The following is a 23,637-nucleotide window of genomic DNA, read 5'->3' as shown; positions in this document are numbered from 1 at the left end:
TAAATCAAAGGGAATTAGACCCGGATCTGGATGGATTTGCCACCCTGACAGCATCTAGCTGGGTGTCAGGCATGTTCCTCCGGGGCTGTTCCACACCCCCAAATCCCTCCGCTTTTTTAAGAGGCCAAAGAATCCGGGAGGCACAAAACAAGAAGAGAGGGGGGGGGAATCAATGGTTCCCGGGAGCAAATAAAGCCATGACATCATCGCGTGGCTGGTCTAGCAGACGCCCGCGAACCTCCCCGCTCGCCTCCGCGGAGAGATGGAGCAATGAGGAGAGGAGAGGAGGGCGGAGAAGACGGGAGGTGCGGAGAGGAGAGAAAAGGAGAGGAGAGGAAAAGATAGGAGAGGAGGAGAGAGGAGAGGAGAGGGGAGGAGGAGAGGAGAGGAGGAGAGGGACAATGAGGAGCCTGAATGGGATCCCGGAGGAGAAAAGCAAATCGCCTGGAAGAAAAGAGAGCCCCCAATGATAGCCGCACAAAGCCCCCTGGGATATGAGAAGCTGCATGACCTGCCCGGGACACACAGGGCCCCATTGTGTGGTCTGACGGCTGGTGTGTGTGTGGGGGGTGGGCTGGGGGTGGGGGGGTGTTTTGGAGAGGAGGAGGAGGAGGGGGAGGGGGGGGGGTTGACTTTGGGGAGTGTTTGGGCTGGAGCGTTCTGATATGATTGATTGGGTAATGCGATCGGTTCAGGAAGCGGCAGGGTTATCTGTAACGGCCGGCTCGTTAGCGGTGAACATGTCGGTCAGGATGGGGGGGGGGGGTGGGGGGGGAGTTGGACCCTGCTCAGCTGGGTGCAAACCTTCAAGGGCTTTCTGGTGGTCAAGCATTTTGCTGTCGGTCTGTGGCACAGAGAAAGAGGGAGACAGAGAGAGAGGGGGAGAGGTGGAGAGAAACAGAAAGAAAAATGGAGCAAGAGAAAGAGAGAGGAAGAGAGAGCCGGGGAGAGATAAAGAGAAAGAGAGAGACATAAGAGACAGAAAGAAAGAGATGGAGAGAGGAAGAGAGAGGAAGAGAGAGACTGTGAGGAGAGAGAGAGAGAGAGAGAGAGAGGGACAGAGCGTGTGTAGCGGGATGGCGGCGGCGCCTCCTCCAGAAGCAGGCTCAGTAATGTGATGTTTAAATGCGTTCTTCTTCGCCGGGTGATAATGAATGAGGTCATCGCGGGGAGGGGAGCTCCTTCCTACCGAGAGACAGCCAACGCTCCTCCGTGACTGAACCCAGAAAGAAAACAAATGAGAACTTCCTTGGTTCTTTCAAGTCTGGCGCTTTGATACCAAAACAAGGCACGATCCACGAAATACAATTAGTTCGTTAGCTTAGCGCCGGCTGGCTGGGGGCGGATGTACTCGGGAAAAAAAAACATAAAAACAAACCAACCAGTACACTCATGAATAAGTCACAATACAATAGTGCATTGTGGGTATTTTTAGAGTGTTTATTGGGTGCCAGGAGAGGTGGGCTGGGTGTGTTGGGTATTGGATCGGGAACACACGTGTACATGTGTGCGTGCGACTGTGTGTGTATGTGTGCGCGACTGTGTGTGTATGAGTGTGTGTGTGTGTTAGTAGGTGGAGGAGATGGCTCTACGGAGATCTAATTAGACTGGCGTACAAAATCGAGTGCGTCAGTCGTCTGTGATACGGCGCGTCATCAACCCAGGTCTGGTTATAATAACGCACCGCCCCTTCAACGATATTCAGTCAACCAGACTCAAACTGGGATACGACTGAACTCAATAAAATGGCCTTGTTTACAGAAGAGCCAATATCGACCGCTGGGTCAGCTCTCAAGTTAACTAAAACACAAGCTCCCAAAACACGACAGGGAATGGAGGGATGGAGGGAGAGGGCGGAAGAGGAGAGGAGAGATTGAGACGAGAAAAGAGAGGAGAAGAGAAGAGGAGGGACAACTTTTTTTGAAGCTGCTGTTGACTTGTCACATTAGCTCACAGACCGGGCCACGCAACAGTGTACCCAGGACACCCTCGCATGTCTGCAGGAAAAGGCCAGCGTCATCTATTATAGATGGACGCCTCCCCTGGGCAGGGCGCTCGGCGGCCGCGAGCAGAAGAACACTAACGCTACGGGACAGACAGATAAGCAATGTGAAGGGGGGGGGGTGGGTGGACTATGAAAGGAGAACGATCCCCCAGACTGGTGAAGGATTTTATTCTCAGACACATCAAAGTGCCACCTGGGTGTTTGTCTACGTGTGAGAGAGAGAGAGAGAGAGAGATGGAGAGAGAGAAGGAGAGAGATGGAGAAGGTGAGAGATAAAATGAAAGAGAGTGAGAAAGAGAGAGAGAGAGAGAAAGAGAGAGATTGAGAAGGAGAGAGATGGAGAAGGAGAGAGATATAATGAAAGAGAGTGAGAGAGAGAGAGAGATGGAGAGAGAGAGAGAGATGGAGGAGAGAGATAAAATGAAAGAGTGAGAGAGAGAGAGAGAGAGAGAGAGAGAGAGAGAGAGAGAGAAATGGAGAGAGAGAGATGGAGAAGGAGAGAGATAAAATGAAAGAGAGTGAGAGAGAGAGAGAGAGAGAGAAAGAGAGAGATTGAGAAGGAGAGAGATGGAGAAGGAGAGAGATATAATGAAAGAGAGTGAGAGAGAGAGAGAGATGGAGAGAGAGAGAGAGAGATGGAGGAGAGAGATAAAATGAAAGAGTGAGAGAGAGAGAGAGAGAGAAATGGAGAGAGAGATGGAGAAGGAGAGAGATAAAATGAAAGAGAGAGAGAGAGAGAGAGAGATGGAGAGAGAGAGAGAGAGATGGAGAAGGAAAGATGTAATGAAAGAGAGTGAGAGAGAGAGAGAGATACACAGAGAAAGTAAAGGCAAATAGTTGTTGGAAGGCTAGGCTATAAAAAGAGAAAGAGCCCCATACTAGAAATGTTGACCCACTTTCCATCACAGGCAATATCCTCTCTGAAAACAATGACAAACGTCGATAGCTGGTGTTCCAGCCAGTGAATATTAGTTTTTCTTACAAGGCACACTACACAGAAAAGTTCTATACAACATACTGTATTTCAAGATATTACTGCACCCTATAGGGGGACAAAAGTACGCACCCACACACACGCACTCACGTCCCATATAGTACACTAGAGCACATTCATACTGTGCCCTAATAGACATATCCTTCCTTTACCATGTCTAGTACTGTAAAAAGGAAAGTGTCCTATATCACAGTGTGGTGTGGTGAGGACACATGTCCTATGTTCTATATGGAATATGAGACATGACCTCATCATAAAGGGACATGTTCCATACCGTCCCACTCTTGAGGTCGGCTCCTCCCCCCCCCCCCCCCCCCCAGCGCCTGCCTCTGCTCGGTGCTGACGTAGCGGGGACAGTGATCGGGCGTGAGAGGTCTCTCTTTCTCCCCTCTCTCTCTCTCTCTGCCCCTGCTTGGATTCCACAATCAATAATGTACAGCTGTCCTTGGCCTCCTCTCCTCCTCCGGTTTCCTCTCATCTTCTCTTCTTCCTTCCCTCACTTCTTCCCTCGCTAGTCTCAAACTGGGAGGCTGTCGTAGGGGTATCAGAGCTGAGGCCACCACCACACAGCCATCCTGAATACAGTGACAGTATTCAGTATGCATTTGCTGATAATGAATCGCCAGTATTCTGTCAGTGTACAATAATAAACACCAACTTAACTTCGGCAATGCACTTGACAATTGTGATGGGATGTTTTGGTGTTTCGGGGATAGCACAGTGATCCGCAACGGAACCAATCTGGAGCCAGGATTGTGAAAATATGAACGGGAAAAAAATAAACGCAAAAAAAAAAGCGAGGGAGAGGAGAAAACAATCTCCTGTGGCAAGAAGAGATATGTGCGCAGATTCAAACTCTTGATGAGAAGCTGAACCAGACATCCGTTCCTGTCTGAAGAGAGCGCCGAAATCGAGAGGTCCTTTATTGTAGTGGGGCAACAGTGCCCCCTGCTGCGCACGGGGGGAACTGCGGCTCGTCCGTTTGTTGTGGCGAACTGCCTGGGTCGCCCACAGCCCTCCGCTATCTATTCCCACCACGGGTCCATGTTAGTGGATTTTAATAAATTAATTCATGTTGTACTGAAAACATTGAAACAACAGAGAAGAGAAAACGCTCGGAGCAGCAGAGAGATAAGGGGAAAACACACATTACTGCTAAAGCGTGAACACTTGACGCCAGGCGATACAAATATGTGAGCGTATACTCAGGAGACAGTACCAAACAATAGTCCACAGACTGGAACTCTTATTTTCCCACACAGTCTGAGGGAGCAGCTAAGTGCCTCGGTTTACTGATGTGGATCCGTGGCTCAGGATTACAGTCACACAGATTTATTAAAAAAATGTATGAGATGGCAGCTGCTTTGTTATATTTATTCTATCCTATTATCAAGAGAACTAATCGTGAATATGGACGGTTGGCAGAGTTTTCCAGTCGATACTAATTATCCTATTTTTGTACCCCACAGTTAGACGACTGCATGTGGCGCTTGACTGATTAGCCTGGCTTTCTGGAGCAGCGCCCCGTGTAGATCTGTAGTCTGTTCAGATGAACACAGTCCGGGGCCACCATTCCCACCCGGAGATAGGAGGGGGCCAGGCTCAGGAGGCCACGGGGGTTTGAGCTAACAAGCTCCCTGCTCCCTGGTAGCTGGTTCCTGGGCTCAGATCTCAGGTCTGGGTGTCTGGAGGATCAGCATCCACTGGCTAAAATAAGATGATTCCCCCGAGTACGCTGGCTGGGTAAACAGCCTCGCTGTTATGAGCTGGGAACAAAGGGCCGTGTGTGTGTGTGTGCCAAAGTGTGTGTGTGTGTGTGTGTGTGTGTGTGTGTGTGTGTGTGTGTGTGTGTGTGTGTGGCACTGACCTCAGAGTCCTCATTGCGGAGCCCTAGCTCAAGGACAGCGTGTGGAGCCTTCAGTTTGGCCTGGCTGGACTGGGCCATCTGCAGGTTCAGCTGCCAGCCGACATGCTCCAACTATCACACACACACACACACACACACACAGACACACAGACACACACACACACACACACACACACACACACACACACACCCCAATTCATCACCCCAATTAAACACAAATTACTATTCACACTAGTGCTAAACTGATATGCAGTAATCTAACAAACTCATCTTTTATTTGAAAGTTATCAATCCAGCTTAGTCTCGTTAAGATGAATCGATTTTGAAACAGAAGCTTGTCCAAAATGCACAGTGATCGGCCGCGTTACAACCTAGCCCACCTTCTTGGGAGCGAAGATCCTCTGTCGGAGCTTCTCCACCAGGTCGGGCCCGGAGGCGGTCCAGGCCAGGCTGAAGGCCTCGGCCTTCTCTGGGGTCAGCTGCACGCCTTCCAGCTGCTGCTTCAGAGAAGCAGGCTTCACGTTGTGGTAGACGGCCTGGAGAGAGGACGCGATGGGGCACAATGACACGTAGAGTAGAGTAGAGTAGAGTAGAGTAGAGTAGAGTAGAGTAGAGTAGAGTAGAGTAGAGTAGAGTAGAGTAGAGTAGAGTAGAGTAGAGTAGAATAGAGTAGAGTAGAGTAGAGTAGAGTAGAGAAGAGAATAGAGAGTAGGGTAGAAAATACAATAGAGTAGACAATAGACAGTAGAGTAGAAAATAGGATAGAGTAGAGTAGAGAATAGAGAGTAGAGTAAAGAATAGAGTATAGAATAGAGTATATATTAGAGTAGAGTACAGAATAGAGTAGAGTAGAGTAGAGTAGAGTAGAGTAGAGTAGAGTAGAGTAGAGTAGAGTAGAGTAGGGGAGAGTAGAGTAGAGTAGAGTAGAGTAGAGTAGAGTAGAGTAGGGGAGAGTGTGGGGTGGCTGTGGCTCAATAGGTGAGAGTGGGTTGTTCAGTGATCGTAGGGGCCCGCCTCCTCCTGTCCACATGTGGAAGTGTCCTTGGGCAAGACACTGAACCCCACATTGCTCCCAATGAGCAGGCTGGCACTTCGCATGACAACTGCCGCCATTGGTGTGTGAATGTGTGTGTGTGGATGGGTAAATGAGAGGCCATTGTAAAGTGCTTTGGATAAAAATGCTATATAAGTGCAGTCCATTTACCATCCATATAATATAATGGAATAGAGAACAGAACAGAAGCGAAAATAAGATACTAATAAAATAGAACATTGCTTCAGGGCATTATTGCAGCTCCCGGCCTTTGAGCCACTCCAGTCACAGCTGAGGAGGCGTGGCCTCGTAAGCCCCTCCCCTCCTTCCTTACCTGCTCCAGGATGAAGGCGGCGGTCTCCAGCACCAGCGCCAGAGCCTGCTTGTCCAATGAGAGAGCGGCCTGCAGTTTCTCCTCCTCCTCCTCGCTGAACGTGCGTTCCCCCTGGAAGTCACATGATCCTCTGCTCTGTCAGCCGTTCTCCGATAGCCCGACTTTACCAGTCAGGGAACACGGTCACGTCCTCTCCCATCTATGAAAGTGTCTCCACCTTAAAGGTGTTATTATAGATAACCTTTTTATATAGACGAATCGTAAAAAAAAAAAATGAATAAATGAATGAATGAATGAATGAATGAATGAATGAATGAATGAATGAATGAATGAATAAATAAATAAATAAATAAATAAATAAATAAAACAACTCTAATGCCACTTTGCATTGTAGATCCGGTCTAAGGCGAGATTGCATCCGCCAATTACAATTTTGGAGTAGGCGGGCTCTAGATAGTCTGGGGCCAATCGTTTTGAATTTTGCCGGTCTAAGGCGGGATCTAGGGCGGATACAGTTTTGAAGTAGGCGGGCTCTAGACAGGATGGAAACCAGGCTCTCCTTATCCGACACAACATTCATTTTGGACTCACATTTTTAATAACAATTAATCAATAATTGATTAATAATCAATATTTGAGGGGAAAAGCAATACTTCATATTTTTCGGTCATGTAGCTCTTTATTTAACTTTTGGAGTGCTGTCACGGTCCGAACACAATAGCAACCTGTCTTAAAGTTTTTATTCCATGTACACCCAGATTGTGTCTCCTTGGAACTTTTAATTCTGATCATGTAGCACATATCAGAAAAAAAATATTGACCTTACTTTGTTAGCAGTCATGAAATGCATCATCATACATTGAAAATATTCAACCCCTCCAACCACTTCACATTGGCTTAATGAGCTCTAGTTACAGTACATCCCTCTTGACAGAATCTATTACAATAATAGGTGTAGACAACATGTATTTCTACACATAGACTAATAGCTGGTTTTTCATGTCTGTTTTGTTGCTTGTAGGTTGTCTGTAGGCTGTTTTCTTTGTCTGCTCTGTTGTATCTGGTTTCCTTATTGTATGTATGTGTTTGTGCATGGGAATGAGGTGTGGATTGGGAGGAAAGGAGGGAGGGTAGGAGTTATGGGGGAGGGGAGAAAAAAAAGAAAAAAAAGGCACTGGATGACAGTTCAGGATGATGTAATGATGGATTGTGGGTATATCATTGCTACTGGCAATGGAAATGTTCCTCTTTGTGTGTGTGTGTGTGTGTGTGTGGTTATTTTTAGTAATGATACTGTACCCTCTTATGCAATATCTGTCACAGTACTCACAATAAATGTTTTTTTTTTTAAGAAAAATAAAAAAAGAAGCAATACTTTTAATCCGCACCTCTCTAAAATCTCTGTATTTTTTTTCTTTCGTTGTTTTTTGGGGTTTTATTTTATCTCTAGCACCTTTAAACGTTGGTCTTTCCTGTCGCCTGAAGTTGTGTGTGAGGTTTGAAAGCACCACCATGATATTCAACACCATCAATCTGTGTACAAACGAATACTGTCATTATTACTCTACATGACATAATCTTGGCTATGCATTGGCATCAGTGTAAATATGGGTAACTACGTTACCTTCAAATGGAGCTTCTGAAGGATGCGAGACAGCAGTCTGGAAAACTTGTTCACGTCAATTCCATTGATGAGAGCCACTGCATCTTTGACGCTGGGTGGACAGGACAGTGTTGGCTACAGTATGTGTAGCTACTACTATCTTGGTGCACTGTGGTGTGCACATCTCTCATCGAATACAAATGCAAATAGAAAATAATAGAATAGGGAAGACTTTAAAAGGTTAGCTAGATGAACATCTACGGCTAGAATGTCAATGCACCACAGAGCCTAGTACAACAACTTGTAATACTCAACCTAGCATAGCATCTGCTGGCTAACGTTACAGTGGAAGATCCCAGCATCACGCCATTATGGGCGCACACCTGGACCCGGAATGGTCAATATTCTTACCTTTGAGTCTCTTTTATGATAGCGGCCATATCTATCTTCTGTGCATTGGTCAACTGTATCGATGATCCGAAGTTGACAGCTTTAGCTAGCTGTCAGACAAATCCATCAAGCAAGCAAAATTGCTTTCCTGTTGTCATGGGGTAAACGTACTTCTGAATATCAAACCTGCGCATTAAGCGCAAACTTAAACTTGGTACACCTCGTATGAAATTCAACGACCAAATTAGTCTGTCATCATTAACGATGCATTCACTGTGATCAGTTGTCATAATCCGTATGGTAAGATATTTAATAGCAACGGATAATAGAAAAGCAAAAGCATAATGCGCAAAAGTTACGCCCCTGGGTCTCTATGATTATGTTTATGATAGTCATGTGCTTTTTCACTACGGAAAGCGCAGTGAAGCCAAAGACGATGGAGGAATGATTCAATGATGTTTCTAAAAGTATTCGATACTTTCTAATGCAATTTCAGACATTTCACGCCACTGTCACGATTTCCGAGACGTCCTGCTCATTAGGTTCCCAACATATTTGCCAGTATGATGATGAACAAGTACTGTACACATGTAAACATGTTGTCCCCCACCCATTATGCATGTTCCCTTGTGGTATCAAGTCCCCTGCTTCTCATTAGGCGTTTTTATACAGAGATCCCACTATATTGCCCTATAGAAGACCCCTCAATTTTCTGCCTTTGTTTGTTTATAGTGAACCAAAGAAAGACAGCATAATGTGTGAGTTTATATAGCATGCAGGCAATCTGGAATCGAGAGGCAACATTCACTAGTTGTTAAACAAGTCATGCACCTGTATGGTCAAAAGTCCTATAATGAATGTTGAAATACAGACATATCTAGCGCTACTAAAGTCACATCATGTGTATCAATGATTGACTAAAGTAAGCTCTCTACAAACCATGGTAGAGTGAATAAGAGTAAAACAACATCTCCATCTAGTGGGCAAACAAGTCCATGCACCTGTATGGTCTAAAGTTCTATAATGAATGTTGAAATACAGACATATCTAGCGCTACTAAACACCTCAAGCTCTACTTTCTGCGGATGTAGAAGGTGCATGGCTTCCCGAGTGCTGTGTTAAGGGCTGCTCACACAAACATGTAGCTGAAGCCTAGTCATGGACCACAAAGACTTGAATGTGGAGATGATCCATAAAATGGTCTCTTAGTTTTGGACTAGCTGTATGTCTCTAGAAAACCTACCCAGCGTGTTTGGCTACAGTAGCTGGCAGCTGAAAGAAGCCAAGCTAGAGAGAAGGTTGATTGGACTTAGATACCATACAGACATAAAATGATTCAATACTTTATTATGTTGCAAAAAAGGAGAAAGAAACATACATGCACTGATTAAAATCAAGAGATAGAGAAAATAATTTCATAAAACAAAATCATGTTTAAAATAGTTTGTATACAGACAAAGAAATATCAATCTCAGCACATCATATATCATCATACAGCATTTGTATATAAGAATATTCTGTTTGTTTTAGACAAACCACTACCAATGTATGATTTTTCCAATACTGTAGCAGCCTGAAAATAAGGGCACACCTCTAGAGAGAGCTGAGAGGAATGTAATAATAAATAAATACTTTGTTTCTTCTCAAACTGAAAACAAGCCACAAATAACATTCATTTCAAACCGGAGACTAAAGGTTTACCGCCGAGGGAGATTCACACAGTACCTTCATCGTATCGTCTACATTTGATAAAACTTGATATTTTTTCGACTTTGATTTTGGTAAACAAATTGCATGGTAAACATTGGTCAACATCTGCCAGCGGATCTGTCCTGCCACTACTTGAAGGAGGGTAAGTTTGGCACTTTGATGCTGATGTCTCCGATGTTGATGTTTCTGGGCATCTCTGGGAGGTTCATGTTCTTTACAGCAGACACTGCCCGGGCAGGCGCCCCTGCAATACCCGCCTACACACACACGCACACACACGCGCGCACACACACACACACACACACACAACCAACACGCGCACATACACACATACATACATACATACACATACACACACACACACACACACAGAATACACACCAGGTCACAAATTAGTCACCAGATGAGCAGCCCAACATGCTGTGTACTACAACTCCATACACCAGGCACACACACAAATACCCATACACACACTGAACAGAGAAACACAAATACCCATACACACACTGAACATAGACACACAAATACCCATACACACACTGAACAGACACACAAATACCCATACACACACTGAACATAGACACACAAATACCCATACACACACTGAACAGACACACAAATACCCATACACACACTGAACATAGACACACAAATACCCATACACACACTGAACATAGACACACAAATCAGAGGTACTTAACCTACTACACAGACAACAGTCAATGACACAATGCAGATGCATCCGCAGTAAACATTCAGACACAAGTGTGCAAGAAAACATCCAGATGCCTAGCTTTGTATGCACATGCAATATGTGTTTAATTATGGTATGGTTTTGTACAGCACAACCAGAGCCAATTATGAATCAACTGTGAGAACATACGGGTACACTCGTTGAGGTTTGGGTTGTCAGTGTTACTAGCAGCACTGCTTGAAAAGTATAACCCACCGAAATCTGGAGGATTGAATAAGAATAAAAATGCAAGGAGAGAACTGGATAAAGCAGACGTGTAAATTAGTGTCCCGAGGCCATCAATTTAAGATATAAAGACACATATTTATGAATGTAATATTAAATCACTCAACTCTTACCCTTCCTTTGACCCAGAAATATTTGTGTTGCAAAAGTATTAAATTAAGGGAGCTGTTGAGCTCTAAAGTGTCAAAATGTCATTCAGTATAACTGTCCCAGTAAAAAAAAAAAAGAATGACAAAAGTGATATTAAAATGTATAAGTTCATACTAAAAATATAAATAAACACCCATGGCATAATTGTATTAGTGTAATGCAACAATATACAGTATAGAAAAATGGGCGACATGCTGTATCTAAAAAATATTTTAAAACTTGAACAACTTTTAATCATGCAATTCATATTTACTTGTATGAATATTATATAATATTGTAATTTTAAACCATTTTGTAGCATTTACGGTATTTCAAGGTGCATTATCTTTATAGGCCTAGGTGGCTAGATAGCCTGCCCAGCATTGTCTGATAAGGAGAGGGCTGCACTGCACATGCAGATCTTATTTCTCATGAGAAAAGAAAGGTATTGTTTCACTTGAATGCCTACATGTCCATTTAGAACTGTCCACAAACATAGCTACCAACATCAGAAGACATCTAAAAACAGTGGTTACATTACTTATGTAGCTAGCTATATCACCAAGCTAACATTATCTGCTGCTAGCTGTTGCAGTTACAGAAGCTAGCACGCTAACATTAGCTTCATAATAGCTAGCTACATAACTATTGTAACCACGGTTTTTAGTCTGTCTTCTGACGTTAGCTATGTATTCAAGGTGACAAATAAAGCTACCTTGAAACCCCTGTATGAATACTGAATATTATCATTCTGAATACTGTCATTTTAAACTGGTAGGCTATTTCAAGGCATATTATCTTGTGGATAATGGAATCTAAGCAAGCCTGCACATAAACCTTATCCAGTTGTTGTTGTTTTTTTTTAAGAAAGACTGGTTGAAACTAATAATATTTCATAGGGTCATTATTGTTATTGCTGAAGGAATCACATTTAAGCAATATTTGTGGGTAATAGTGATATGTGTCATTCAGGGTAACAAAATATTGTTTTGACAGTACAACGCCAGTATTTTATATTAAAATGCCTTCATCTTGTTTTACTTGTTGACTTGGAGAGAGGATTAAGTGATTAAGTCAAAGGATTAAGTGAAATATATTTTCATAGATGTTCACATTTGTTTCTGTTTTTCTTTGTTGAAGGTAAAAAAAAACTTCAATAAATGTTGAGTTGTACCCATGGCACATTAAAAATCTGGTATTCAAAATAAAATGTAATTTTTTCTGGGTGGTTATATTTCTGCCAGTCTACGCATGGATATATAAAATTGTGATTATAAAAAATGGGCATACAATTACATTTTTCAGAAAAGAAGTATACTGAATGACATTTTACAAGGGTACATTCATATGAATCACAATTCATTTATTCTTGAATATAACTAATATAAGGGCATAGGTGACATTGTAATGAACATAAAAAATCATTTTAGGGAAGTGTAATTTCAGTTTTAATTTTTTTCTACTTTGAAACCCTTAAACATTGACCCTGATATCATGTTTTGTAGGATTGAGCAAAGCCTAAACTGATCATGTGACAAGTGAAATGTCTTGTTTGTAATCCTTTTGACGAAGACAAACTAAACAAAGAAACTAAATAAAACAAAGTCACAGTTGCAGGCTTATGTTGTGCCTAAATGTGGCCCATTGTGTTTTACTGAGAATGATGTAGGCTACTTCATCACAATGGCTTCCCAACTCCACACTGACAAGAGCCGACAGGCTTATACCCACCTTAACCATTAGATGGCGCCACAACTTGGTTGACAACTAGGACTACATGAATATCTACTAACAATCTAGGGTTTGATTATCCTAATATAGGTCTATGTGAAGTATTACATAGTAACAGCATGTCCATGTTTGTTTTGATTACATCCATGGTGTTGTTAACTAGTGTCACAGACCGTTCGACGTGGGGTTGGACTGCGAGGCCGGAGGCCCACACTAGGTGGCGCTGGGGGAATGGGAGGTAGCATACTCTAACACAGTGAATCCCAATGTACTGGTCAGTATCAAAATAGTATGCAGGATATTCAAATACTTCAACTAATTGAAACATGTCAACAATTACATAATATTTTAGTACCACCAAGTTGGTTATTTGAAAATATGCCAAATTTGATTGCACGTTTTTTTTTGTTGAGTTTTTCTGCTTTTTGGGGTCTAAATCTCAACCGTTGAGAATCACTGAAGTTAGAGATCCCCCACAAAATCCATTAACAGACAGACCCAAAAATTAAACCTAAACCAATTAATCTAGCCTCTCCGACCCAAAATGAGTCTTACTTAGCCAGTCTCTCTTCACAGAGATCTATTTCCAAAAGGAGACCACAAATTTAGGCTAAACCACTATTATGTAAGGATGTTGTTCTACTGACATTCATCTCCTAAGGTGAAAAACGGCTTCAGCCGTGTTACAAGGCGCCTCTGTGATCTAGGCTACAGCAAATGTGGGCACATGATTTTCTTTCCTTGTCCTCTATAATTGGGTTATTGAGGTAAAGTACACCATGTCTCTCTCTCTCTCTCTCTCTCTCGCTCCCTCCCTCCCTCCCTCCCTCCCTCTCTCTCTCTCTCTCTCTCTGTCTGTCTGTCCGAGGGCTGTTGACTCAGAGCTGCCCCTGTGTGTCCACTTCAGAGGGGAATGCTGAGCTGGCAGATCAGCTGAGTGTTGCGCTGCGGGTTTTTTTTTTGGGGGGGGGGGTAGGGGGGGGGGGTGCAGGCAGGGTTCTCTCTTGACCTTCGGGGACCCAGGCAGTTTTCCGTCAGGCTACACAGGGACTGTGTGAAGATATCAAACCAGACTTCGACTTTTGTCCTCTTCGACTGCGTTTTGTGTGTTTATTTCAAATTGTAAAAGACTCATTCATGTATTCACAAGGGTTTATCAGTAGTGGTTCGTTGTTGTATACATACTGAGGTCTAACTCAGAAAAAAAAAAGTGTAAGGAAACATGACGGTACGTCACGGCAGAAAAACACTATTCCCAATATGATAAACAATGTTTCCACATTCTCGACAGCTGTAGACAAGGCGGCAAAGCAGTGAATGGGAGTGACGGGGACCGGGAACAGACAGAGCTCTACCGCATGCCGTGTGTTACGATGCTGTGTTGCTAGGGGCCGCTCGCACAAACACAGATGAAGCCGAGTCGCGGACCACAAAGGCTTGGCTGTGGAGATTCTCAGTTGAAAGGGTCTCTCGGTTCTGGAGTGCGGACAGGCTTCATCTGTGTGCGGGGAAACCTGCCCTTGTGTGTTTGGCTACAGTAGCTTGCAGGCGAGAGCTAGAGAGACGGTATGAAGAAAAACGTTCAGCGCCTGGACCACACAACAACACGCCATGTTTGTTTGGGGGAACCCAACGAGGTGCCAAGCTAAATGGCGTAGGTGTGACGGATGACCATCTCTGCTTCTTCTGCCCTATAATACTGCACCCTCTAAATGAACCACTCTCGCTGACTATCACCTATAGGCCCTCGTCTCATTTCACCATGAATCAAAAGATGCAAATCAATGTTGTGGGGAAAAAAATCCAAAATGGCCGATAGATTTTTGGGTCTGCTGTGAAAGATTTGTATGTTAGTGGCGTTGTTTGGCTATTACGGGGAGGGAGGGCCTACAGGCAGCTAGGGTCAGTAGTGTCAATCTGGGGGCGGGGGTGGGGGGGAGGGGGGGTTACAGTACTGGGTGGTAAATTTAGTAGTACCTGTGTCTACCTGTCCTGCCTGGTAGACTGAAAGATAAAAGTCTGCAAAAAGAGAGAAGAATGGAAAGAACTAGGAAGGGTCAGGAAAAAAGAGGAGATGAGGAATGTTGTTAAAAAGCATAGATCAAAGTAATTACAGTTTTTTAAAATTTAAATAGGAATAGTGACAGGGAACCTATCCTAGACCGCACTCAAGAGACTCGTCGCGGGTGATTTAAATGTCACCGAGGGCCAGAGCTGAAGGGGCTTTAGAGGAAACGCCACTAATGACCTACTTGAACAGAACACTTAAGTGCTTAATGCTTAAGTCAGACATTCGCTCAATTTCAATTGCGTCATCCTTTGCCAATGCCATGTTGACCAATCTTAATTAACTATGCCTATTGGCCGATCATGACCAATTCTAGCCTTTACTGGTGTGCTTGAAGTGGGCGGTTGGTGTTGGTCTGAGATCACCAGGCGGTCGAGGATGGGCCCGGAAGAGGAGAGACGGAGGAGATCTGATGTTTGTTCAACAGTTAAAGACTCGGCTTAAAGGACGTCTGTCACAGAGGGACTCTGTCTGAATCAACCGCTCGATGCTGCTAGGGTCGCTATCAATGGCAATGTGACTGTAACCTTCCTTTTGCTAGAAAAGGCCACATCTGCTCGGTCAGTCAAGCTTTTCAGACCCAAGTTTGTCATTAACTAGGAAGCCAAGTCAACGACACCTGACACTTCAATGCCCTGAAAAAATGTATCCCTGTGTAAACACTGCTCTGGGGCTTTCTTAATATACTGTAATATAATGTAATATACTGGAGTACACATATACCTCTACAATAAAACATGGGCTACATTTAGAAGTGTAGGCCTACACTGGCTTACTAATTACACTAGTCCTCTAACTACAGCAAGCAGAGGCTATATAACTTAAGCCACCAGTGAATGGCAATGATTTCTTGAAGTTTTCTCTGGCTGTAACAGTAGTTTCATGGTGAATGGTGGTTATAAACCAGTCATATCTAAAGGTATGCATATGCTATAGGCTTATGAACTGGCAAAAGCAACAGGAGTTGTATAAAGACCAAGCAAATGCCCCAGAGTGTAGCTTGTAGACCCATATCAAGTAGATAGGTCCAAGATATCGCCGGCAGATGTTTTAGTAAATGATCAGCTGATCAGTAAATGAACATCTTCGACTTGGACATCTAACAGCATCTGACCGTTCAGAAACCCATACAAACACCTAGCCCTGTCGTTCCCTCTCCAACATGTCCGCAAGCCCACTCCCGTCTCTGTTGGAATGAGGTGATTGTTGAAGATCAAGGTTCCCCGGCAGGCGAGAACTAGGCCCTTAGGACTAGTGTCTGAGGTGCGTACATAGCGATTGAGGCAGCACAGTCTTGTTCTTCTGTGTGGAGCAGTGCAGTAGCAGAGAGGGGGGGGGGGGGGGGTCAGAGAGCACGAACACCCGGGGTAGGGGGCATCACATACGGGCACTGGAGAGGTGGGGGGGGGGTGGCGGACGGGGGGGCATGCAGGGTCCAGCACACACACATGCCTGCACATACAGTTCCTGGGGGAGGGAGAGGGGGAGAGGGAGGTGGGATCGCCGGATCACCCTTACCTCAGACTTCTCCATCTTGTTCTGCGCGTCCACCTGCGTGATGATCTCGTTCATGTTCGTCTCCAGCACCATCCCGCCCATCACCATCTCTGCCAGGATGTTGTGGACCTGTCAATCGAGGCGTTGACATGTTATATCTGCAGCTTGCTCTATTGTAAACAGATTTAGGTCTGGCTTGTACTACAGCCTGACTGTGACTTAAAGGAACTAGACTGAAAGGAATGCTTGTTAGCCAGACACTCTGTGACATCACAATTGGTGATCAGAATATCTACCACCCAGACACTGTGACATCACAAAGGGACAGAGAGCCAAACCCTTTGTGACGTCACAAAGGGAAAGAATGGAAAGGGCTTTTCACACTGTACTTAGCCCAGGGCTAAACACATTCTTAGAAACTTCTTAGCCCCAGGCTAAGAAAGCTTTCACACTGGCACCATCCTGGCATTCCAAAGTGGGCTAACCCCGACTTTAGCCAGGGCTTGCTGGGCCTACTCAGTAGCAGGGTTAGTCCTGAATGTGATCCCCTGAAAATCAACTAAACACAGGGCTAAAAGGTGCCAATGTGAAACGGGGCTAAAGTAAACAATGGACTTTGCATCACGTTTTTGTTGTCCAATCACACAACTTCTTAGTCACGTCATTACGGTAGGCGCTAGGCAACCGAAATCCTTGTAACTACACTTCTAATGGCAACATCATAGCTAACTAAAACAACAATGATATGTCCGTAAAAGATTTAAAAAGATTGAATTGTTTCTGAGTGGTCGGAAAAAATCAATTCAGAACAAACTAGATGGCAATGTTGCTGCTTGCTCTTAATGAGTGTCAAAAGGGGCTAAGTTAACCCAGGGTTAACTCTTATCTTTAGCCCAAGGCTAAGAATAGGCCGTGTGAAAAGCCTCTGTCACTCAGACACTTTGTGACATCACAAAGGGTCAGACGGAACTTAAGCAGCCGTGACATCACAAGGGGACATATTCACCTACCACCTACCTTATCCACATGGAAGATGAGGTCAAGTTCACAGACATTCTCAAAGCATTTGTCCAGTGTTTCCACAAACACCTGCAGAGAGAATGTAATGTTTACTGGACAGAGAGATTAATAACACACAGAGCTGTCACCGTTTAAGAGGTTTACCGCTGCATCCCCCAGAATGCCAATGCAGACTATGGACCAGTCCATTTCTAGAAGTAGAAGGAGGATATCCTCACACTGTTTCTATGCTCCCAAGGTGCTTTCATATAGTACAACGTTTCAACCTACACGGTCTTCGTCAGGTACATCTGTGTAGGTCGAAACGTTGTACTATATTAAAGCACCTTGGGAGCATGGAAACAATGTGTGGGTGTCCTTCTACTGTCTGACCACTTTTTTTTCATCCTTCACCTGTGAAATAACGTGGATGTGCGTGCACCTTCGGACCACACACAGTACATTTCTAGCCACACCAAATGAATGAGTGACCGTCCGAGTGGTCACCTGGATGAGGTCTAGGATGCCCAGCTCGCTCTCTGAGGAGTCGACACAGAAGACGAAGTACAGCGTGGCGTAGTGTCGGTAGATCAGCTTGTTCTCAGAGCCTCCTATCAACCTGGGGAGGGACCACAAAACATACAATTCCATCTGAATATCTGGGAGTTAATGCAGCTTGATCAAAACTAGGGCTGGGTTTAAAAAATCGATTCATCGATTCTGAATCAAATTATTCAGAATCGATTCATGAATCCCAAAATCGATCTTTTATTTAATGAATGAATGAATAAATGAAGGAATGAAAAGTTCATTCAATGATTCATTCATTCATTCATTCATTCATTTTTGGAAATCAGTATCGATACCCAGCCCTAGTATTGATGTGTTGCATAACTTGGCAGTCATGTAATTAAGGTTAAGCTAAAAAAAAAAAAAATACAGGTTCTAGTAACACTAACCGAATCGATATTGAATTGAATCGAGATAATCGATTCTGAACCTTGTGAATCGGAATCGAATCTTGAAATTCGACTCTATACCCAGTCCTAATCAAAAGCTTCAATCTACTCAAGTGATCAAACATGTCAAACAGACGGTACATTATCAGCACAGCGAGGCCGACAGGGTTCCCTTTCAATGTGTTTTGTTCAACACAAAATATGAACAGTCACATGGTTAGAGCTAAGACACCACAGCTATTGATCTTCAGACGTGTTAGTGTTTTTTGTCCACTGGACACTCTTGGTCATCATGTGGTTGATGCAAATAAAGCCAGGGCCAAGCAAAGAATCCTCGACCAACCGTGTTAAAGACTGATAAAACATGTTGACAGAGTTCTGGTCAGAAATCCTGCCTAATCTGACACCAGGTGGGCTCTTTCCCACAGAGGGAGTACAAAAACAACGACACCCACCTGGCACAATTACTATCTGCCAAATAAAAAATACTTGGAATGCACTTGACTAGTTCTGCCAGTTCTCCCAAAAGTGCACACAAACAAAAATGAGGCTAAGGAGCCAAACCCAAATGAGGCTGAAGAGACCCAAAAGAATGTAGGTCTCCTGTGTGGCCCAGTTGACAGTAGAGTAGTATTACTGAACCAAGACTGCCCCAGTTCATTTCTACACCTGCTGCTCTAAAAAAAAAACTATTGCTTTTTATCATATTGAAGAGCCTGCTGAATAGAGCAATATAATTAAAGGTGTAGTGTGCTATTTTAGACATTTAGCCCTATTTGTGGACTTCCTACCATGAACCTGAAACATAGTGACCATAATTTCACTGATCGTTCCAATATTGAGCTAGCTAGTTTTTCTGCAGGCTCTCACTGGGCTACAATGGAAGTCAATGGGGCACCCGTAAATATTTTGATAAATGTGCTTCTCCAAGACTGGGAAGCTCAGGAAATCTGAATGTTTTTAGTGTTTGGCATGACTTCCACATAGTCCTCCGCGGGAGCAGTGAAAACAAGCGCCAGTCCAAGCCATGCCAAACATGTAAAAATTAGAGCTGTCAAACGATTAAAATTGTATGTAATTAATTACATGATCTGTAATTAATGAATGGCAAATTGATCGCATATCCATTTTTTGCTAGCCCCCAAATGAAGATATGTGATTGTGATTAGATTGTGGGAGTTTTTTTAAAGTACACTTTCCGTTAGAGGACCAAGCAAGCTGATCATCCGCCTCCACAAGTTTGTTTGAAGGCAATGATGCTTTTCCGTGACATACGACGTAGCCTACAGGGTCATTCAGGTCCAAATGAAGTTTGTCGCTTCAATAATGTTAAATCAGGCAATGACTCGGCAACTGTGCCACCTATAGCGGAACGAAATCGATGAATGCGATTAATTAGTGTTAATTTTTATGAATGTATTAATGTTTGCATAATTAATTGATCTAATTAACGCGTTAAATTGACAACCCTAGTAAAAAGTATTCAAGATTGCGATACATTTCACAGGAGAGCATATTGAGACTGGTAAGATTACACCCTGTGCCTTCAGTCTCGGAAAAGCACATTTATCATAGGTTTTTCCAACACATTTACGGGTGCCCCATTGACTTCCATTGTAGCCCAGTGAGAGCCTGCAGAAAAACTGCAGCTAGCTCAATACTGGAACGGTCAGTGAAATTATGGTCTCTATGGGCTGTCCATGTCCAAAATAGCACACTACCCCTATGGAGCAATAATGTCATTCATGCAACCCTGTACCTGGTTGCTATGCGAGTCTCTACGGATCGAGCTGCATCTCCACGGTAATACAACACCTGTTTTGCAACCGTTTTATAAAAGATGAATGATTATTCAACCATTATTCAAGACCTCTACGCTAATTAATCTCTCCAGCGTCTGACCCTTTCAGCAGCCCTTGATATGGTGCAATTTCTTGTGTGATGTATCAATCATCATGAAATACTGATTGAGTGCACTTTTGGAACCCTGTGTTGAGTGCAATTACAGAACAAAACCGTGCATAATAAGTAAAAAGCCCAGGCCTAATTGATCTGTCTCTATAGTGCACTACATAAAAAGGCCATCCATCCATCGCACCAGTCAGGGAATAATCAATCCAACAAAAATGAAAAGATGAAACCGTTTGATCCCATGTTTACACTTACATTCCACCTTCTAGGAAATTGCAGACGTTCTCGTCTCTTTTCGATACCAAGTGAAAGGTCTCTCTGATGATCTGTTGTTCTGTGTCTTCGCTCTGTGGAACATGCAAACAAGACATTTATTAATTTGTTTGTCAGGGACAATACCAATAACAACATTGTAACAGGTTACAATAACATAACACAGATGTGTTGCATATGGAATTTCTAGCCAAGGCTAATTTGCCACCCCTGTCCCTAACCCTAATCAGTGAGGCGAGTAATAATAACGGTTAAAAGCCAACTGCTGCTGTTCAAATATAGCTCATTCAGATACACAGATACAAAGAGTTTCTCACAAACATCTCCAGCACCACTACTATCACCTTTTTTCTTTTCTCCACTGGCCTACAGTGGATTTAAGATTAACTTCTGAGCCGAGCTGGTTTTCACATAGTATTTACTGCCTATAGAATATTTTACTATGGTGGTGGCTGAGTCTAGGACAATGTGTATTGCCAAGCTACTCTGGGAGCAAGTACTGTAACAGAATAGCCTAGGCTAACCTGGAGAAGTGGTCATAGTACTTGAAGTGCCTCTAGTGGGCTAGGAGGCTAACCAAGAGGCGGTAGCTGTATTAGTCCAGGACTAGGCCAGGACTAGTCTTGACAATGTGGCTAGAACGGTGGCTAACCTAAACAAAGTGGCTGAAGATTCATTATATGACCTCCAACTAGACCACAGTATTGCTAGTCTCGCCGAGCCAGACCTATCTCCACACTTCATTAACGCTGTGCCAGCGCCGGAGAAAGGTCTGGCTGCACTCATTCTACCATTCGGGGATTAGAGGGGAAAAAATGCTTTAGTCCTTTCAACCAATCACAATCGTCTTCGGCGGAGCGGTTGCTAGGCTGTTGGTGTTTCACGTAGTCTGGGAGAATCTCATTGCCATTGATTGGCCGACCACATGAATCAGCGCCACTGATTGGGCAGTAATAAACGAATGACGAAGCTTAATCCCATAACCTACATCCAGTGAGTCAGACTACAGAACTGCCAACGCTCTCATGAGCTGTGTGTGGTCAGGTCAGTGCAAGGAGAGAGTGCCTTCCTGCCTGCCTACAAGAGGGTCTGTGAAGTAGATTACACAGTCTGAGTCTGGTGACATGAGGCATGGGACTAGCTGGAGGCAGGGCAGGGGGGGCGTCTCTAAATGCTTTTGCTGTGTCCCAATACTACCCCTTTTCCTGAACTCAACGCTCCATAGATTGCTGTAGGAGCCATGCACGCATCATCCCTAGCTAACAAGATGCCACCTGGCTCTGACCAAGGAATGTATACTGACACACTGACGCTGTGGCCGTGGACAGGGCTGATCCTTATAACTCATACAATAGAGCAGAGTTAGACTCGCTGACTAACAAGCCTCTTAAGTAACAAGCTCTGACTTACAGTTGTGTTTCTCCAGTTTTGCACAGTAATTCTAATGTTCCACAGACAGACAGCAATTTGGACTGATGGATAGAAGCACGAGTCCATCACAAGGCTCTCAATTGCGGCATGTGACGTAAACAGCATCCAAATTGGACACTTCCGTGTATCGAGTCTACCATGGAGGTACTCAACGAAGACGGAACAAATGTTGCAATAAATGATAGAATAGTCTGCTCGGGCACGTTACATTATTTAGCATTTGGAAGGATAGTGCTCCCCGACTGATACACAATACTAGCTGCGTTATCTATGTAACACACACGCAATCAGACAGATTCAGTTACCCCCAAATGTATCGTATTACAAGGCTAGAGTTGTATTAGGCGGTTTAGAGAACTACAGGTCTTAGTTATTTTGCCACGGTGAAATAGTTATATAATATGAAATGTTTTTAAACATTGCAGAATTGAGTAGCTGCCGCATATCAACATTAGCATGAAAATCTCAGCTCTAGTCTCGCATCAAAACAAGCGTTAGTGAAAGCCATCCCACAGACAAGACATCTCATTCAATAACGTTAATGTTACACATTTCCTATTAAGCTGACGTTGTTAGCTAGCCAGCTAGCTTGCAAGTCCAAATAGCTACCTAGTTAGCAAACTAGCTAATTTCACTGTACCAAATGATGGCAGATGCAATCGAATACTCACGTAGTGCTCGTAGAATTTAGAAAGCCTCGGTTTCCCATGGTTGTTGAATATTAAAATGGCTTTAATCATGATTTAGGTTGTATGAGGGGACGATCCAAATGGGATCAGTCTACGAAAGACTGTTGTCAACCCTCCTGGACCCAGTGTACCTGGTAATGGATTCTAAATCCGTCTCAATCTTAGATTAATACGGCTAACGAAGGCTAAACAACACGCTGCCCCTCCATTCTCTCTACGGAAATAGGCTAAACGTTACTCCACGTCAAACCATTCATCTTCTTCCAGCTACAGCGGCCGCAGTGGCTCAAATCGAGATAGGTCTAATTAAGCTATGGAATCCATCCCCTTGACAATCGACAGTCTACAGACACTGTGGATATGCAAAAAATAAGGGTTGGTGTGGGCTGAAAAAATACATGGACATTCTACTCAGCCAATCAGATGCCGAATGGCCTAATAAATTGCCTTAGTCGTATTTTGCTTACACCCAACCATTCGCTTGTAGATTTATGAGAGCTCATCGAGCCTTGTCGAGGTGGTGGAGTTTGATTTTGGCCTTGTAGAAGGAAAATGCACCACGAGTGTCTATATGCCACATCATCCATATTTTGCCTCGAGATAGCAACCCAGGCAACCACAACCTTCACGCGGGTATTATTTGAGGCACCTATCTACCTCAACGGTTTTATGATTGTGTCATTTTATGATAATACAAGCATTCTAGAGAATATGTCCAAAACCAGTAGCATTGCTTATATGTATTTGTATTTATCAAGGTCTAATTTGAGCTCCCAGCAGTTAGGTGTGCCATTAAAAATAACTTTATTATTAGGCTGCAGCCAAAGTTACATGACTAAGCTTCTGATGAAGCTGAATGTTGTAACTATATTAACCCACAAGGTGGCGCTTGAGCGTAGCTGATGTTGAACCACCTTGTTAAACACAATGGACCAAATAGACGTGGATGATGAACAGATGTCAAAAGGTTTGCAGTTAATGCTGGTTAATGTCTGATCACAAAAGCCCTACTTCTAACCTAGTAAATACTGATGC

The 23,637-nt window shown here is 43.7% G+C and overlaps 2 protein-coding genes across 3 annotated transcripts in view; both read right to left on the bottom strand.

Annotated features, from left to right (window-relative positions):
- Positions 1–8,383, bottom strand: part of commd10 (COMM domain containing 10) — a 43,061-nt gene extending 34,678 nt beyond the window's left edge. Inside the window, exons 1-5 of the mRNA XM_084439374.1 lie at positions 8,248–8,383; positions 7,858–7,948; positions 6,234–6,344; positions 5,247–5,402; positions 4,867–4,977 (exon numbers count right to left, since the gene is read on the bottom strand). Of these exons, the coding sequence (XP_084295500.1) occupies positions 4,867–4,977; positions 5,247–5,402; positions 6,234–6,344; positions 7,858–7,948; positions 8,248–8,276 (498 nt within the window). The 5' untranslated portion in view covers positions 8,277–8,383. The remainder of the gene's footprint in view (positions 1–4,866; positions 4,978–5,246; positions 5,403–6,233; positions 6,345–7,857; positions 7,949–8,247) is intronic.
- Positions 8,384–9,583: 1,200 nt separating this feature from the next.
- Positions 9,584–22,846, bottom strand: ap3s1 (adaptor related protein complex 3 subunit sigma 1). Of its 2 annotated transcripts, XM_084439477.1 has the most exons (7): positions 22,585–22,846; positions 20,465–20,556; positions 17,847–17,958; positions 17,358–17,429; positions 16,362–16,469; positions 14,753–14,822; positions 9,584–10,193 (listed from the first exon to the last, which is right to left on the bottom strand). In XM_084439477.1, exons 1-7 carry the CDS (start codon positions 22,651–22,653, stop codon positions 9,916–9,918), a joined length of 801 nt encoding a protein of 266 aa, XP_084295603.1. In that variant the 5' UTR covers positions 22,654–22,846; the 3' UTR covers positions 9,584–9,915. The 2 variants fall into 2 exon arrangements, with proteins under 2 accessions (XP_084295603.1, XP_084295602.1); XM_084439476.1 differs by lacking the exon at positions 14,753–14,822 and having other exon boundaries at positions 9,922–10,193.
- Positions 22,847–23,637: the final 791 nt, after the last annotated feature.

The sequence above is a fragment of the Borostomias antarcticus genome (genome assembly GCF_949987555.1).
Source record: "Borostomias antarcticus genome assembly, chromosome: 6".
NCBI lineage: Eukaryota > Metazoa > Chordata > Actinopteri > Stomiiformes > Stomiidae > Borostomias > Borostomias antarcticus.
Note: the sequence above shows the minus strand (reverse complement) of the source record. Positions and strands in the feature narration are given on the sequence as shown.

Excerpts from the sequence above, each read along its gene's own strand:
- ap3s1 (XM_084439477.1), bottom strand. The coding sequence starts at position 22,653 with ATGATTAAAGCCATTTTAATATTCAACAACCATGGGAAACCGAGGCTT. Across the intron at positions 17,959-20,464 it reads AATTTCCTAGAAGGTGGAAT|GTTGATAGGAGGCTCTGAGA; the intron begins GTAAGTGTAAAC and ends GTCCCTCCCCAG. Across the intron at positions 14,823-16,361 it reads ACAAGATGGAGAAGTCTGAG|TTCTTTCCATTCTTCTCTCT; the intron begins GTAAGGGTGATC and ends GACCCTTCCTAG.